The following is a 16,789-nucleotide window of genomic DNA, read 5'->3' on the forward strand; positions in this document are numbered from 1 at the left end:
ATAGGGGCCCTTTTACAAAGCAGTGGTAAGCCCAACACATGCTTACTGCATGATATAACTGTACTACTGCCATGGCAAAGCCGGTGGTAGTTCCACGTTGAGAACGCGCCTTTTCCGGCCCTCCACGGAATTTTATTTTGTCTAGCATGGTGCTAACCTGGCAGTAATCGGGCATCACCGTGAGCTGCCAGGTTACCACGGGAGCCCTTACTGCCACCTCAATGGATGGCGGTAAGTGCTCCCCGCCTCATGGCCATGCAGCAAGAGTTATCTTACGGCAAGGCCATTTTTGGGGGGCTTTTTAGCTGCTGCGGTAAAAAGGTCCCTGGTGCATAGGAAAAACGTCCCCCACAGCTACCACAGGGCCCTTTTCCCCACAGCTTAGTAAAAGGACCCCTAAGTGACTTGCCCAGAGACACAAGGAGCTACAATGGGGAAAAATGACATACCTTTAATCATGTGATTAATTGCAATTACAAATGTAAATCAAAATGCAGCCCTAAAATAATAATAATAATAATAATGCTCTCTAGCTTTTCCCTGTACATCTTGAGCCTGGATTATGACCACCAGGTGTCACCATTGAGCAATGGCTGGAAATTCCTTTAGGGACTGCTGTCTCTTCCCAAAGAAGCAAAAGTCCAAGAGATTCAGAAGTGAACTGCTGACCCCCCCCCCCCCCCCCCCCCCCCCAGAAGAGCTATCCAGGGGCCTCTGCTGCCATCTTCTCAAAAGTTGAAAGACTATATTAGAATATCCTTAAATATCAGTTTGTAGTTTTCTTGGATGTATTGCTTTGATTTTTGCTTTGACTTAACACCTTAATTCATAGGATGGAAATAGAAATGAGAACCACAAAAGGAAAATTATTTAACGATTCCTATTGTTACCTGACAACTGAATTATGGAAATTAACCTTCTGGCTCCACTTTTTTAGACTGGATGTTTAATAATGGTCTTAATATCACACAGGATAGGAAATGATCAGGAACTAGGCTGTCCCTGGACTGATTTATTATACTACTACTACTTATCATTTCTATAGCGCTACTAGATGTACGCAGCGCTGTACACTTGAACATGAAGAGACAGTCCCTGCTCGACAGAGCTTACAATCTAATTAGGACAGACAAACAGGACAAATAAGGAATAAGAGTAGGAAGATTCTGTGTGGAATCCTAAAGAGTAGCAAAATTCCGGAATCCCAATATCAAGATTCTGTGCAGAATCCCAAAGAGTAACAAGATTCCGGAATCCCAAAGAGTAGCAAGATTCCGGAATCCCAAAGCCTACTACTACTTATCATTTCTGTAGTGCTACTAGACGTACGCAGTGCTGTACACTTGAACATGAAGAGACAGTCCCTGCTCAACAGAACTTGACAATCTAATTAGGACAGACAAACAGGACAAACAAGATATAAGGGAATATTAAAATGAGGATGATAAAATAAGGGTTCTAGAATGGCAACAAACCTCAAGGCATAAAAGGAAAGTATACCAGGATCAGTTTGCTGCATTAGAGCCAGAGAAGAGATAACAGACATTAGTAGAAAAGATCTTTAGGAGGGAAAATGAAGGGATGAACCAAGATTTGCCACTGTAAGACAATGGTTTAAATTGAGACCTTGGGCTTCATTTTTATACTGGCCCTGTCCAAATAATTCAGTATGTAAGATATGTTGTTGAAATGATTTGTTCTAGCACCTACCAGCATTGTACAAAAACAACAAAAAACTATCCATCTGTCCTGCTTTTGGAGAGACAGTTCCTTACTGTTTTTACTCTATTCTGCAAAACAAACATACAAAAAACCCAAACAATTTATTCAGGGGCTTTTTTACTAAGCCGCATAAGCACTTACTTGTGTCCTACGCACATCAGTTTTAAACTACCACCCGGCTACCACATGGCCCAGGCGGTAATTTCATTTTTTACGCGTGTCCACTAAGCATACTGGAAATTTTCTGGCATGCGGCGCTAACCGGGCGGTAATCGGCATTGTACACGCATAGACCATTACTGCCCAGTTAACACATGAGACCTTACCACTAGGTCAATGGGTGGCGGTAAGGTCTCAGGCCCAAAATGGATGCGCGCCAATTTTAATTTTGCTAAACGTCCATTTTCGGCCAAAAAAAGAGAGCTTTTTTTGTAGGTGCGCTGAAGATTGGACCTGTGTACATATAATACACGCGTCTACATCAGCGCAGGCCATTTTCGGCGCACCTTAGTAAAAGGACCCCTCAATCCTTCACTGGGAGAAGGGATAGTGATGGCATGTGTATTCGTTTTCCCTTGAGGATGGCCTCTCCAAACCCCATTTGGAGTTTAGGCATCCTAAGAGCATTGCCCCAGTGGCTGGAATGGTGCCTTTATCTGCAGCCACAGAGCATGGGCATGGATTTGAAGGTGCTTGACAGCTTTAGTAGGAATAATAAAATCTATTAAACCCCTCTCAGGAGAGACTTGCTTTAAATGTTAATTGTTGGCTTTCTCTTGCTCCTCAGCCCGGCCTGTCTCTAAGGTGCTTCTCTGCTGCTAGCTTGTTGCTAGGTTACCGGCACCTTCCCCATGCTTCAGTGGCCAAGGCTCTTTCCTTCCTGCTTCTGGCGAAGTCTCCCCAAGGACCCTGGGTTTGAATTCCTGCTTATTAATTTTCATTGATGGCAGGATGTGATACAAAGTTGGCAGAAAATGATTCTAGTGGGAGCGAGTTCCAGGTTGTATTTTACTGGAGTATAATGACTACTCCCCAGAGTGTGATTATGTGCCAGGGTGTAAGGGTGTACACCTGTCCTTTGGCTTCTTCTGAGACCAGAATAGATGATTAATTCCTGGAGTTAAGAAAGTACCTGAGACCCTGGGATAGTTTATTAATATTCCCTGGGGTTAAGGAAGTACCTGAGATGGACTATTAATGTCTGGAATTAGGGAGGTGCTTGAGACATGGGATGGATTATTAATCCCTGGGATTAAGTACTAGAGACTCTGAGATGGATGTTAATCCCTGGCCTTAGGGAGGTGCCTGATACCCAGGAATGGATTATTAATTCCTAGAAATTAGGGAGGTGCAAACGAGTGCTAGATGGGTGGAGAGGATAGAGGGGAAAGGGTGCCAAAATGTGACATCTAATGCAGATATTGCAGGGGAATTCTGTAATTTTTACACAGAGCTCTATAGCTCTGAAATTAAGTGTTCTGAAGACTATATAAGAAACGCAGACAGCTCCATCGCCAGTGGACATGGCTTAGAGAACGAGAGAGCCAATCATCAAGTTGGAGGTCTGAAATGTGATCCAAAAACTCCTCAACAACAAAGCTGCTGGTGACGATGGCCTGCTAGGGGATTAGTATATTTATTTATTTATTGCATTAGTATGCCACATTTTCCCACCTCTTTGCAGGCTCAATGTGGTTTACCATCATGAATGGTGGAATTATATTAGAAAATAGACATTTGGTGTTACAAAAGAATCTTGGGTTGATACTAAAACACGGTAAGTGCAAAACTTACCATACTTTAGAAAAAGGGCCCTTTAATGGAGTAGAGGAGTAGCCTAATGGATGGTGCAGTGGGCTTTGATTCTGGCCACCTGGGTTCAATTTCCACTGCGGTTTATGACCTTGAGCAAGTCACTTAGGAGTCCTTTTACAAACGCGCGGGAGAGTCTACGCATGTCCAGTGCATGCCAAATCGCCATTACTGTCCAGCTACCTCATGCCTCAGGCAGTAATTACAAATTTGGCACCCACCAAAAACACGCAGTAGCAAATATTTTGTATTTTCTACCGCAGGGCGCCTACTCAGCGGTAAACGGCAGTTGGCATGTGCTGCATGTTTACCGCCCAGGTAGCGCATGAGACCTTACCGCTAAGTCACTAGGTGGCAGTAAGGTGCATGTCCATTTTCCAGCTGAGTTTAAAAAAATACCTTTTTTCCAGACGTGGTACAATAAGGGTCCGGCATGCGCCAAAAACACATGCCCACACTGCCACAGGCCAGTTTTTGGTAGGCCTTTATAAAAGGGCCCCTTAGCCCTCCACTGTCCCAGCTACAAAAAGTTAGATTGTGAGCCCTCTAGGGACAGATAAAATACCTGCACATACCCCCAGATTCTATATCGCATGCCTGGAGGTCCACACAATTCTGCACATAAATCTGGGCACGTTCTAGAACTACACATGTAGGTTAATTGGTTTAACTGCTGCCAGATTGATATTCAATAAAACGAGATATGATAGCGTTATATCTCTTCGTCGGATGCTACACTGGCTCCCAATGGATCAGAAGGAATGGATCCTAAGGAGCTTAGCCGAGATTGGGTGGCAGAGCCGGTGGTGGGAGGCGGGGATGGTGCTGGGCAGACTTATACACTCTGTGCCAGAACCAGTGGTGGGAGGCGGGGCTGGTGGTTGGGAGGTGGGGATAGTGCTGGGCAGACTTATACAGTCTGTGCCCTGAAAAAGACAGGTACAAATCAAGGTAAGGTATACACAAAAAGTAGCACATATGAGTTTATCTTGTTGGGCAGACTGGATGGACCGTGCAGGTCTTTTTCTGCCGTCATCTACTATGTTACTATGTTACATGATAATGAGAAAACATGATAGTAGTATAACAAGCAGATATTGTAAGATATTGTAAGTATAAACTTCTTGCCTCTGAAATAGCACATTTGTTGGCAAGGCTTTTTAATCTACATTAAGATTTAGAATTACCCTACTTTTCTATCTTAACATAGTAACATAGTAGATGACGGCAGAAAAAGACCTGCACGGTCCATCCAGTCTGCCCAAGAAGATAAATTCATATGTGCTACTTTTTTTTTGTACTGTCCTCTTCAGGGCACAGACTGTATAAGTCTGTCCAGCCCTATCCCCGCCTCCCAACCACCAGCTCTGGCACAGACCGTATAAGTCTGCCCAGCACTATCCCTGCCTCCCACCACCGGCTCTGGCACAGACCGTATAAGTCTGCCCAGCACTAGTCCCGCCTCCCAACCACCAGCCCCGGCACAGACCGTATGTCTGCCCAGCACTAGCCCCGCCTCCCAACCACCAGCTCTGCCACCCATTCTAGGCTAAGCTCCTGAGGATCCCTTCCTTCTGCACAGGATTCCTTTATGTTTATCCCACGCATGTTTGAATTCCGTTACCGTTTTCATCTCCACCACCTCCCGCGGGAGGGCATTCCAAGCATCCACCACCCTCTCCGTGAAAAAATACTTCTTGACATTCTTCTTGAGTCTGCCCCCCTTCAATCTCATTTCATGCCCTCTCGTTCTACCGCCTTCCCATCTCCGGAAAAGGTTCGTTTGCGGATTAATACCTTTCAAATATTTGAACGTCTGTATCATATCACCCCTGTTCCTCCTTTCCTCCAGGGTATACATGTTCAGGTCCGCAAGTCTCTCCTCATACTTCTTGTAACGCAAATCCCATACCATCCTTGTAGCTTTTCTTTGCACCACTTCAATTCTTTTTACATCCTTAGCAAGATACGGCCTCCAAAACTGAACACAATACTCCAGGTGGGGCCTCACCAACGACTTATACAGGGGCATCAACACCTCTTTTCTTCTGCTGATCACACCTCTCTCTATACAGCCTAGTAACCCTCTAGCTACGGCCACCGCCTTGTCACACTGTTTCATCGCCTTCAGATCCTCAGATACTATCACCCCAAGATCCCTCTCCCCATCCGTACCTAGCAGACTCTCACCGCCTAACACATACGCCTCTCTTGGATTTCTACTCCCTAAGTGCATCACTTTGCATTTCTTCGCATTGAATTTTAATTGCCAAACCTTAGACCATTCTTCTAGCTTTTTCAGCTTTTTTGATCCAATGTTATTCTTTCAAATATGCAAATTTCAAATTATCAGTATTCCATAATCGTTTTGTATTTTAGAAAATTTTTAAAAATATTTGTATGTGCTCAGAATCAAATGTGCCCAATCCCCTGGCAACTGAAATTGCATGCGTGAATCCAGCATATTCTGTATTTGTGTGCACAATTTAGTTTAATACAATCAGCGCAAATAATTGCCACTTAACAGGCAATTATTGACACTAATTGGCTTTAATGAGAATTTATGCGCACAACTTGCTAGGCATATTCTATAAAATGGTGTGCATAAATTCTCAGGTGCACAGCCAAAAAGGGGGCATGGCCAGGGGTGTGGAATGAGTGGATCATAGGTGTTACAAGGGCTCTAGGCGTATTCTATAAATCATGCCTGAAGTAGGCAAGGCAGGTTATAGAATACGCCTAGGTAGAAATGTTTTGGGCGCCAGTTTTTCAGGCAACATACATATAGAATCCAGTCTGATGTGCCTACCACATTTGATTCTGAGCACATAAAAAGATATTTTTTAATGTTTTTTAACAAAAGTTTTTTTATTTATGAAATTTTAACATATTAAATCCAAGCAATTTCACTTCTACAGAAAAGTGTATCTAAAGGTAACATAATTTTTTACAAAGAGATTCTAAAAAAAAAAAAAAGAGAAAATAAACATATAATTACACTCAAATCCACAATATTAGATCCAAGACTTAGTAAAGAGGGGAAAATAGGCAAAAATTAAAGGCATATTTTACCTACTACTACTACTACTATTTAACATTTCTAAAGTGCTACCAGGGTTATGCAGCGCTGTACAATCTAACAAAGAAGGACAGTCCCTGCTCAAAGGAGCTTACAATCTAAAGGACAAAAAAGTGCAATCAATCAAATTGGGGGTAGTCTAGATTTCCTGGATAGAGGTACAATGGTTAGGTGCTGAAGGCGACATTGAAGAGGTGGGCTTTGAGCAAGGACTTGAAGATGGGCAGGAAGAGGGCTTGGCGTATGGGCTCAGGGAGTTTATTCCAAGCACATGGTGAGGTGAGGCAGAAAGGGCAGAGCCAGGAGTTGGCGGTGGTGGAGAAGGGTATTGAGAGGAGGGATTTGTCCTGTGAGCAGAGGTTACAGGTAGGAGCGTAAGGGGAGATGAGAGTAGAGAGGTAATGAGGGGCTGCAGATCGAGTGCATTTGTAGGTTAGTAGGAGAAGCTTGAACTGTATGCGGCACCTGATTGGAAGCCAGTGAAGTGACTTGAGGAGAGGGGGGATATGAGCATATCGGTCTAGGTGGAAGATAAGACGGGCAGCAGAGTTCTGAACAGATTGAAGGGGGGACATGAGCTAGATATTTACTTCATGAAGAGCCTATTTGTGCTCCTGTTGTTCTCTTAGTTGCCAAAAATGCTGAGAAGTGAGATGGTTCAAAGAAAACATATTTTACATCTTTATATCTAATGATAAATTTACATGAGTATCTCAGAAAAAAAGTTCCACCAATTTGTAAGACCCCAGGTTTCAGCAAAAGAAACTGCTTACGTCTACGCTGGGTATCTCTTGATACATCAGGAAATAATTAAATCTTAAAACCTAGGAATAATTTTTTAAAAAATGTTTTATAAAATATAAATTGATTATGAAATACTGATATTTTGAAATTTGCATATTCCTGTAGATTGTAAGTTACAGATCCTGTAGATTGTAAGTTACAGATTTTAATGATCTACATTTAGACTTTGAGTTTTGGAAATATATATATATATATATATATATATATATATATATATATATATATATATATATATATATATATATATTTGCAGATGATGTCACCATCTTCATACCTTTCCAAAACAATATCACAAACGTACAAGACAAAATAAAAAAAAGGATTGGACCTCATGGAAGAATGGGCAACAACTTTCAAACTCAAACTGATCAAAGACAAAACCAAATTCCTAGTACTATCTAGCCCACACAACCGCACATCCTACCAAAAATTCACAATCAACCAACAAACATACCACATCGAAACACAACTTAAAATACTAGGAATCATTCTCAACAAACATCTAACACTGGACAATCAAATATCAGTAGTAACATCAAAATGCTTCAGAACACTATGGAAACTGAGAAGAATAAGAAACTATTCCACTAGACAATCTTTCTGGATACTGGTCCAATCAATTATACTATTGCAACTAGACTACTGCAACATAGGGTGAAAAGAAAACCCTCTGCAATCACTGCAAATCACTCTACAATTACTGCAGAACATGGCAGCAAGACTGATTTTCAAGAAATCGAAATACAAAAGAGTCACCCCACTGCTTGAAATACTACATTGGCTACCTGTCAAAGCAAGAATATTTTTCAAAGTGAGCACCCTAATCTTCAAGATACTATTTGGAATGGCACCCGAATATATGATTAACATGATTGAACTATCCTCAATATAGCAAAAAGCACCGAGAGCCTTCAGAAATGGGACCTTATGATCTCTAAGCATTGATTAACTATTTCTCAATCAAACGGATCATCTCCTTATCTCATAGGGAAGAATTTTGGTCTTTGAACGTATTCGACCCCTGAGGCAGGCGCTTTGCACCGTAACACAGCCCGTGTCGGGTCCACATTGGAAAATTGATTTTTATCAATAAAGAACTGTGTGCTGTTTCTGAAGGTTCTTGGTGCTTTTTGCTGTATTTTGGACTCTGTTCTGTACTTTGGACCCTCTCTGTACTGTGACTTGAATTTTCCTCAAGAAATGCCAGTCCAGTAAACAGAAACTACCTACTCCTAAATCTACCCAACTGCAAAAACAACATCTACAAAACTATCTACACAGCAGGATTTAGCTACTAGGGTTCCAAATGGTGGAACTCAATATCAAAAACCATAAGAAGCATCACAAATCTCCAATTCAGAAAAGGAATGAAAACCTCTTCAAAAAATTCTACAGCTAATCACAAATGCTTTTTCGCACTTGGATGAAAGAGCTTGGATCTGGTAGTAGTGATCTGGTGGGGTCAAGTGCAGGGATGTACCCAGACAACAGATTTTGGGTGGGCCTAAGGAAGAACTGGGTGGGCACCAATTATTCTCTCCCCCCAACTACCACCCAAAAAATATCTCAGCTGGTGGGAAAACGCTTCTTTCCACCTTGGCAGTCTGCAGCAGGCATGCGCTGAAAACTGAACATACGCAGGTGCCGGTATCATGGAGAGAAGCATTTTCGTTACTATCAGGAGGAAGTCTTCAGCTGGCCGAGCTTGGGATCCCACCAGCTACCACTAAACGTGTGCTACTGTTGGGTGGGTCCCGGCCTATCCAGGCCCACTTGTGGCTACGCCATTGGTCAAGTGGCCTTAATTGATGATGGGATTATCTAATTTGCTGTTTTTCTTCATTAATCTCCCTATAGCAATTCCCAAGAAAGGTTTTACATATTAGGATTGATTATTTCACAACTTCATCTGGAAGGGATGAAACAGTAGAATGGGTGTGGCAAGGCTGACTAGAAGTAAGGCAAAAAGCTGGGTTGAGACTACAAAATCTTAAACTTTAGTATGAAGTAGTGACCCAATGAACTGTTAAAGCGCACTACCAGGCATTGGACTTCTTTGGATCATGCTAATTGGCTCCCTACTCAGTGGGGAATGGGTGACCAAGTAGGACTCTGGCAAATTGGAGAATCATGTTCTGTTAAGACTTGTGTTGGAAGATGGTTCTGGAATCGGTGGGGAGGACTTCGGGATTATCTCCATACAGCTGCCAAACTTTCAACCCATGTCTTCTCCTTATTGTAGAGCACTTAGGGGAAGAGGCATAGCTAGGTGGGGTGACAGCTCCCTCAAATGGACTTCTGATGGCACCAGCTCCTATTTTTCATCAGTCCGTCATGCCTATGTAGTGCACATGTGCGCCTACGCAATCTGCTCTCTGCACCCCTATGCTTCTGCTTAGCGATCTTTTTACTAAGTTGCAGTAATTAGTGTGCTCACTGCAGCTTAAGATGGCTTTACCGTGGCATATGCTCAGGTGTCCTGTGGTACGTTCCAAATCTGCATGTGCTACGCTATGTGCTAAAAGATATTTTACAATTTTTGTTGGAGGGGGTGTGTCTGGGTTCGGTGAGGAGGTGTTCCTGTGCTGATCAGTTGGTGCAGGATTACCGCATTAGCCCTTACTGCCTACAAAATATGTGTCTGTAAGTACTTCCGTGGTAATTCGTTTTAATGGCCATGTGCTAATGGCAACAATAGTGCATGACACCAATATAAGGAGTGAAGGGAATGGATAAATATCAAACAAACTCACAGCATATTGTTCCCTCGAAATTCACAAGAATTAACAATTCAACACCATATACAGATGGATAAAAATGGAAGGAAAAAGCCTCAGATGAGCTCCAGGTCATACCAAGGGCGGACTGACCATTTGGGCAACCAGGCAGTGCCTGAGGGCTCAGAGGCTCTAGAGGGCCCAGAGGCTCTGCCCTGTTGCCCGCCGCCACACACTACAGCCCCTGCAGGACCCTGGTGGTCTAGTGGCTACTGCCGCTATTCTTCCTGGTTGCACCACTGTGTTTCCAAAATGGCTGCTGAGACTCCCGCGGTAGTCTCGTGAGGTGAGACTACAGTGGGAAGTCTCGGCAGCCATTTTGTAAACACAGCACCATGCCGGGCAGAGTAGGGGCAGCGGGTGGGCAGGAAAGAGGGGATTTATTTCCTGCCCCTGAAGAAGCCACAGCCACTAGACCACCAGGGCCCTTCAAGGTAGGGGGGACAGCGGCAACACGGTGGGAGGGAGGCAGCATGGCACAGGTGGACATTTCATTTGTTTACGCGCAAGTTCTTTCATAAAGGTCTTTTTAAAGACCCACTTCATAGATTATCACATCAAGTGTCTCCCAACGCACGCATCAGCTGATTTCCGACGTCTGAGACCCACTATACGGAACACCATTGAGTGAGACTCCTGATGCAGGCCTAACAGCTGAAACACAATGGTTGTGTCGAGTCTTTTATTGATCAATAAACAAATATTTTTAAGATCCATCTCTCCAGGTCTTGTATTTCTGTGGTCAAACATCCCACTTTCTTCCATAGCGGCGGGGCAGCAGCAGCATGGCGGGGGGGGGGGGGGGGGCAGAGTAGTCTCAGTGCCTGGGGCCCAGAGTACTCTCAGTCCATCCCTTGGTCATACAATCCCTTTGGAACTGAAACTTTCATCATAGGCATAAAAGTCTTTCTTAGCAGTCATCTTTAATGTTCATCAATCAGTCCAAATCAATTCAATTTTTCAAAGCCCACTTTAAATCACACTTATCTTTTAAAGTTCTACTCCTGTAGTTATCCTGTTTAGAGCCACCTTCATCTTTCACTTTGTCACATCAGGTCCAATAACTATAACCAACGATGGCCAGCATTTCGCTATGCTGCTTCAGGATAACGCCATCTGGGATTCTTAATAGCACACTCTTGCTGCTTGTAAATGGCTCTCGCCACAGTAGTGCATGGCCATTAGTAGAGAAAATTAGGAAATCGACCATTTCCTGGCTGTGGTTAGATGCAGGAAAAACCTATGTAAGGGTTTGCAAAGGTCACTTTTTACTGCAGCTTAGTAAAATGACCCCTAAGCAATCAGGGAATGGGACTTAATATACCGCCTTTTTCCAACTACATTCAAAGCAGTTTACGTATTATATACAGGTACTTATTTGTACCTGGGACAATGGAGGGTTAAGTGACTCACCCAGAGTCCGAAGGAGCTGCAGTGGGAATTGAATCCAGTTCCCCAGGATAAAAGTCCACTGCACTAACCACTAGGCTACTCCTCCACTAGCAACATTCCATGTAGAAGCCTGCCCTTGCAGATCAGCCGCGCAGGCTTCTGTTTCTGTGAGTCTGACGTCCTGCACGTATGTGCAGGATGTCAGACTCACAGAAACAGAAGCCTGCGCAGCTGCGTTGCTGATCTGCAAGGGCAGGCTTCTACATGGAATGTTGCTAGTGGAATAGCAACATTCCATGTAGAATCTCCAATAGTAGCAACATTCCATGTAGAATCTCAAATAGGGAAATGGGACTTGATATACTGCCTTTCTGAGGTTTTTGCAACTACATTCAAAGCGGTTTACATATTATATACAGGTACTTATTTTGTACCAGGGGCAATGGAGGGTTAGGTGACTTGCCCAGAGTCACAAGGAGCTGCAGTGGGCATTGAACCCAGTTCCCCAGGCTCAAAGTCTGCTGCACTAACCACTAGGCTACTCCTCCATTGGGAGATTTAGAGGTCCTTTTACTAAGCTGCAGGAAAAAGGTGCCTGCGCTACAGGCAGGGGCTGTTTTTACTGCGCACCAGTGCTCTTTTTCTGCAGCCGGTAAAAGCCCCTCCCAAAAAATGGCCACACAGAGCCCTTATCACCCGTTGAGGTGGCGAAGGGGGCTCCTGCGCTAATCCGGTGGTAACTGGCAGCACGTGGCGATGCCTGAATACCAACAGGTTATTGCCACGCAAGCCATTTCTGGGATTTTTCTTTTCCCCCCAGATTTCTGATCTGACGAAGAACTTCGAAAGCTAATCAAAAAATGTATTAAGTTAGTCCAATAAAATAAGGTATCACCTTATTTTCTTTTTTTTGTTTTATTTTATTCTATTTCTATTGATTACCTTTAAAAGTGGACTAACACGGCTGCCACATCTCTTTTTCCCCTCAGAAATGGCGCGCGTTCGGTGTGGGACAACCGCCAGCGGCTGCATTGGGCCGGCCGTAGTCCCGGAAGAGCGAGCTGTAAAAGGGTCCCTTAAGCTTTCTCTAGGGCAATATATTACTCACACTCAGTTACATGAGCTAATAAATAGGAAAATGTCCAACTATCGGTACCTTCAGTTATGTGACTTTCTAATGAAGAAGGAGAATTGACATGATCATCTTAAGGATGCTTTGCCTATTGAGACTATCTTGTTTAAACAGGGCACAAAAAAACTATCTTGGATGTATCCTATACTTTTGAAGAGGGGGTGCAATTAAGAAGGGGAGCACAGAAAACAGCACGAGGCGTGATTAAGCAAGGCAAAAAATACCAAAGAGTGGGAATTGATATATCTCCATATCCGTACGTGGCCAGAGATCGCCAATTTAGATGCAATATGCTTTGGTTAATTGTTTATATTGGACTGCCATATGGGGGGAAGGGGGGGCTGTTATTGCAGAGGCTCATATGAGCATCTATGGTGGAGGCAGGTATGGTTCAAATTGCACAGTGGACTGGGATGGACGAAGAAGGGACCCTTCTTGAGACAAGGTTTGGGAGACAAAGCAGGAGGTACAATTGGTCTTAAGCTACACATTATATTTAGTAGCCAAAATGACTACTGTGTATAATTGCAAAGGAACAGGCATTCCCATCCTAGGTATGTGGAAGGCAGTGGTGTAAGAACTGCCAATGGATGATAACATAACATCAGAACTGAAACATAAGACATCCTGACACCTGACAAAGTGTCCCGGTTCTGCGTTGATATATTTATTCAGTTTTTAGTAGTTCAAATTTGTAGCCGAACTGGCCAAATTCCAGGTTTGCTCCTGTGGGGGGAGGGATAGAGAGGAGAGAAAACTCGAAATTTAGTGAGCGCTCATTCTGAAGGCTTCCTTGTACGTGGTATATCGTATGGTGTACTATATTGGGGTGGGGGTGTCTTGAACCTCTGCGGGTTTGTTTGTTCATTTCTTTAATAGTATCTGTTGATTTCGACTGAGTGTTGTATCCACAGATGTTTGGTCGTTTGCCTACTTCTCGCATTTGCAGTACTCTATAACAGGGACATAGCTAGGTGGGGCCACGGGGGCATGGGCCCCCACAGATTTAGTCCTGGCCCCCTTTACTTTCGACCCCTCCCCGCCGCCGACCCTCTCCCGCCACTTTTGACCCTCTCCCGCCACCGCCGCCAGATATCTTTGCTGGTGGGGGTCCCCAACCCCCGCCAGCCGAAGTCTTCTTCAGCGCCAGGATGTCAGGAGTCAAGACTCACAGAAACAGATCAGTGAATGCGCCAGAGACCGACACTGAAGAGGACTTCAGCTGGCGGGGGTTGGGGACCCCCACCAGCAAAGGTACCTGGCGGCGGGGGAGGGTCGGCAGTGGCGGAGGTGAGGGGGGTCAAAAGTGGTGGGGGAGAGGCGGGGGTTGGTGGGGGGGGGAGGCCAAATGTGCCCCCTCACCTTGGGCTCTGGACCCCCCCTCCCGCTGAGGTCTAGTTACGCCCCTGCGGATAAGCTCTCGACAATAAAAGCATTAAAAAAGGAGCTTGCTCACCCTGAGGTGGAGGGGCTCAGCATCCTACAGAGTTGCCATCTAGGCTTATCATACAGTTTTCTTGATTTTACACCAGCCGAAGGTAGGGTGGTGGGTGGCAGAAATGTGGATGCACTAACTTTATTGGTGCACTGTCGGGTTTTCCTCGGGACTCACAGCCATGTGGAGGGAGATTCATCATTCTCCACCCCCCCCCCCTACCCCCCACACCGTGTGCCTGCGGGCTGCAGACAAAAGCAATTAGACGGCAAGTGAGGGGTCAGGATGCAGCCACTGTCAAACACGCAGCAACTCCCTCTCTTAGTTCCGATCCTCCACCTCTCCCCGGAAAGAATGGAAGGATGGGGAGAGAGCCGAGCTCCCGTGCACCAAACGCCTCCGATTTCAGAGATTCGGGCTCCTCTCCCCCTACCCCGCGATCAGGACCGGCAAGACTGCGACACCCCTGACTCCCCACCCTCCGGAGAGATCCAGAGGGTCCACCGAGAAAGGGGAGCGTTCTTACTCCACCCCCCACCTGTCAACATGATGGTCGGCTCCAGCGCCTTATAAGCACGCTCAGCTTCCCACTCATGGACTAAAGTTAGCAGCATCTAGAGTAGCCGGAACGCAGCGGGACTGCAGAAAGCCCTGGTATGATTTCTTTTTTCCCAGTGCTGATTGCTTGAATTAAAATTTTATTTGAATAGGGGGGGAATACTCATCCCCACAACCAGGAATCTGTTTGATTTTCAAACAAGAAGAGGCAACCCAGCACATGGTTTGCACGCTATCTGCTTCTTCTGTGCAGCTGGACTTTGCTTCGCTTCTCGGAAATTTACTCTTCCCTCCCCGTACCTGAAGAATTGCCTCTCACACTTTCCTTACTGATCTGTATGGACTTGTGCATCTCCCATTTGTCTTCTGCTTTTGGTTAGTGTCCACCTGTTCGCCTCGCTGCTCTTCTACTGGTCCTTCTGAAGTTTTAGGGTTTCAGTCCCATTTCCCCTTCAAAAACATTTCCGCCTGCGTCGGCCGAAACCTTCGGTTCCCTTCCCCGAAACTCTGTGGGAAGTTCCTGGCCACCGTGAAATGAATGGGACATTATTTAACGAGACCGTGATGGAGCAAGGAGTTTACTCCAATAGAAGCCAAGACTTGGGGACCTTGATGGGCTGCTGCAATGAGACCTCCACCTCGGTGGTGACCAACGATGGAGGATCCTTAATGTTAGACCCCGACGAACGAAACATGTTCGTCACCAGAGTGGTCCAGATCGCCGTTCTCTGTGTCTTGTCTTTGACTGTGGTCTTTGGCGTGTTCTTCTTGGGATGTAACTTGCTGATCAAATCAGAAAGCATGATTAACTTTCTGGTGAAAGACAGGAGGCCCTCCAATGATGTCGGAGCTGTCATAATGGGTCTTTATTGAAACAAAGTTGGCCAATACCGTCCTTGTTGACCTGAAATGTCAATGTTGGCTTCTTTGGGTTCTTTTGAATGGGGGGGACAGTGACCGATGTATACATAAATTGTTCCGTGATGTGATAAACGTGCTTCCAATCCACACACGAAAATGAACGAGACATATCCATTAACGCTACAAAAAAGAGTGTTGCATGCCAAGATTTGAATTTTTCACGTTTTGCATGATTCATGCCAAGAGAAAAGGGGAAAATGCAAGAAACAAGCATCCGAAATCTGTTTATTTATATTTACTTATTTATTTTTTTGCGCATTCAAATTGGTTAATGTTTTACTTTTCAAAAAAGAGAAGAATTTTATGCAAGTTATTTTTTTTTTTTGAAAGACACAGGAGGGACTTCAAATGTTGGTGATTTTATACTGAAGGGTGCATGCTGAAAAACTGCAAAATCCTCATATATATCCGCTCATACCACAGTACTTCTGACCTCAAACTGAATACTTTTATAAATATGAACTTTGAAGTTTTAAAAGCATGTTAGTTTATGTTTTTTTAATGGCGAATGCATTTTTAAAATGTATTGATCTGTTTTTGCACTGTTTGTTTAAAAAGCATGCCTGTTTTGTACCTAAGTAATCTTTGGAATGCTTTCAGTACCTTGAAGTATTTGTTCTGAAATTTTTTAACCGTAGGGCGGAAATATTTACTGTTTTGAAAATCTTTTGGCGTCTTATTCTTTCTTTGCAGCGATTTTAATTGCCCTGCGTTGATTATTCCAGGCGAAATTATAATTCACAAGAATAATTCATTTCCTTCTGGTTAATTGTCATATGAATGATTTTAATGACCACCACAGTGCTTGTGTTAGGTACAATAACGTTGCAGAGATGTCAAAAGCCCACTTGAGACAAAAATGAAATCATCTCTTTAGACTCCTCTGAATAAGTGACGGTTTTCTTGCCTGGCTGTGTTTGTCTGATTTCAAGTCAGGGAGAACTTAGAAGGTGGACCGATCTCTTTTCTGGTGCCAACAAAACAATTTCTTAGCTTTTGTTTTTCCAAAATAAATTGGTAAAAGAGATGGACTTTTGCTGGAGCCATTGATTTAGCAGCAAGCTATGAAAGGGAAATGGGGCTTGATATACTGCCTTTCTGTGGTATTTTGCAACTATATTCAAAGTGGTTTACATATGTTCAGGTACTTATTTTGC

General features: G+C 44.1%; 1 protein-coding gene across 1 annotated transcript; it reads left to right on the plus strand.

The window, feature by feature from the left end:
• The first annotated feature begins 15,245 nt into the window (after positions 1-15,245).
• On the plus strand, positions 15,246-15,584 carry RPRML (reprimo like). Its single transcript, XM_030221932.1, has one exon. It carries the CDS (start codon positions 15,246-15,248, stop codon positions 15,582-15,584), a length of 339 nt encoding a protein of 112 aa, XP_030077792.1.
• Positions 15,585-16,789: the final 1,205 nt, after the last annotated feature.

The sequence above is a fragment of the Microcaecilia unicolor genome, chromosome 12 (genome assembly GCF_901765095.1).
Source record: "Microcaecilia unicolor chromosome 12, aMicUni1.1, whole genome shotgun sequence".
NCBI lineage: Eukaryota > Metazoa > Chordata > Amphibia > Gymnophiona > Siphonopidae > Microcaecilia > Microcaecilia unicolor.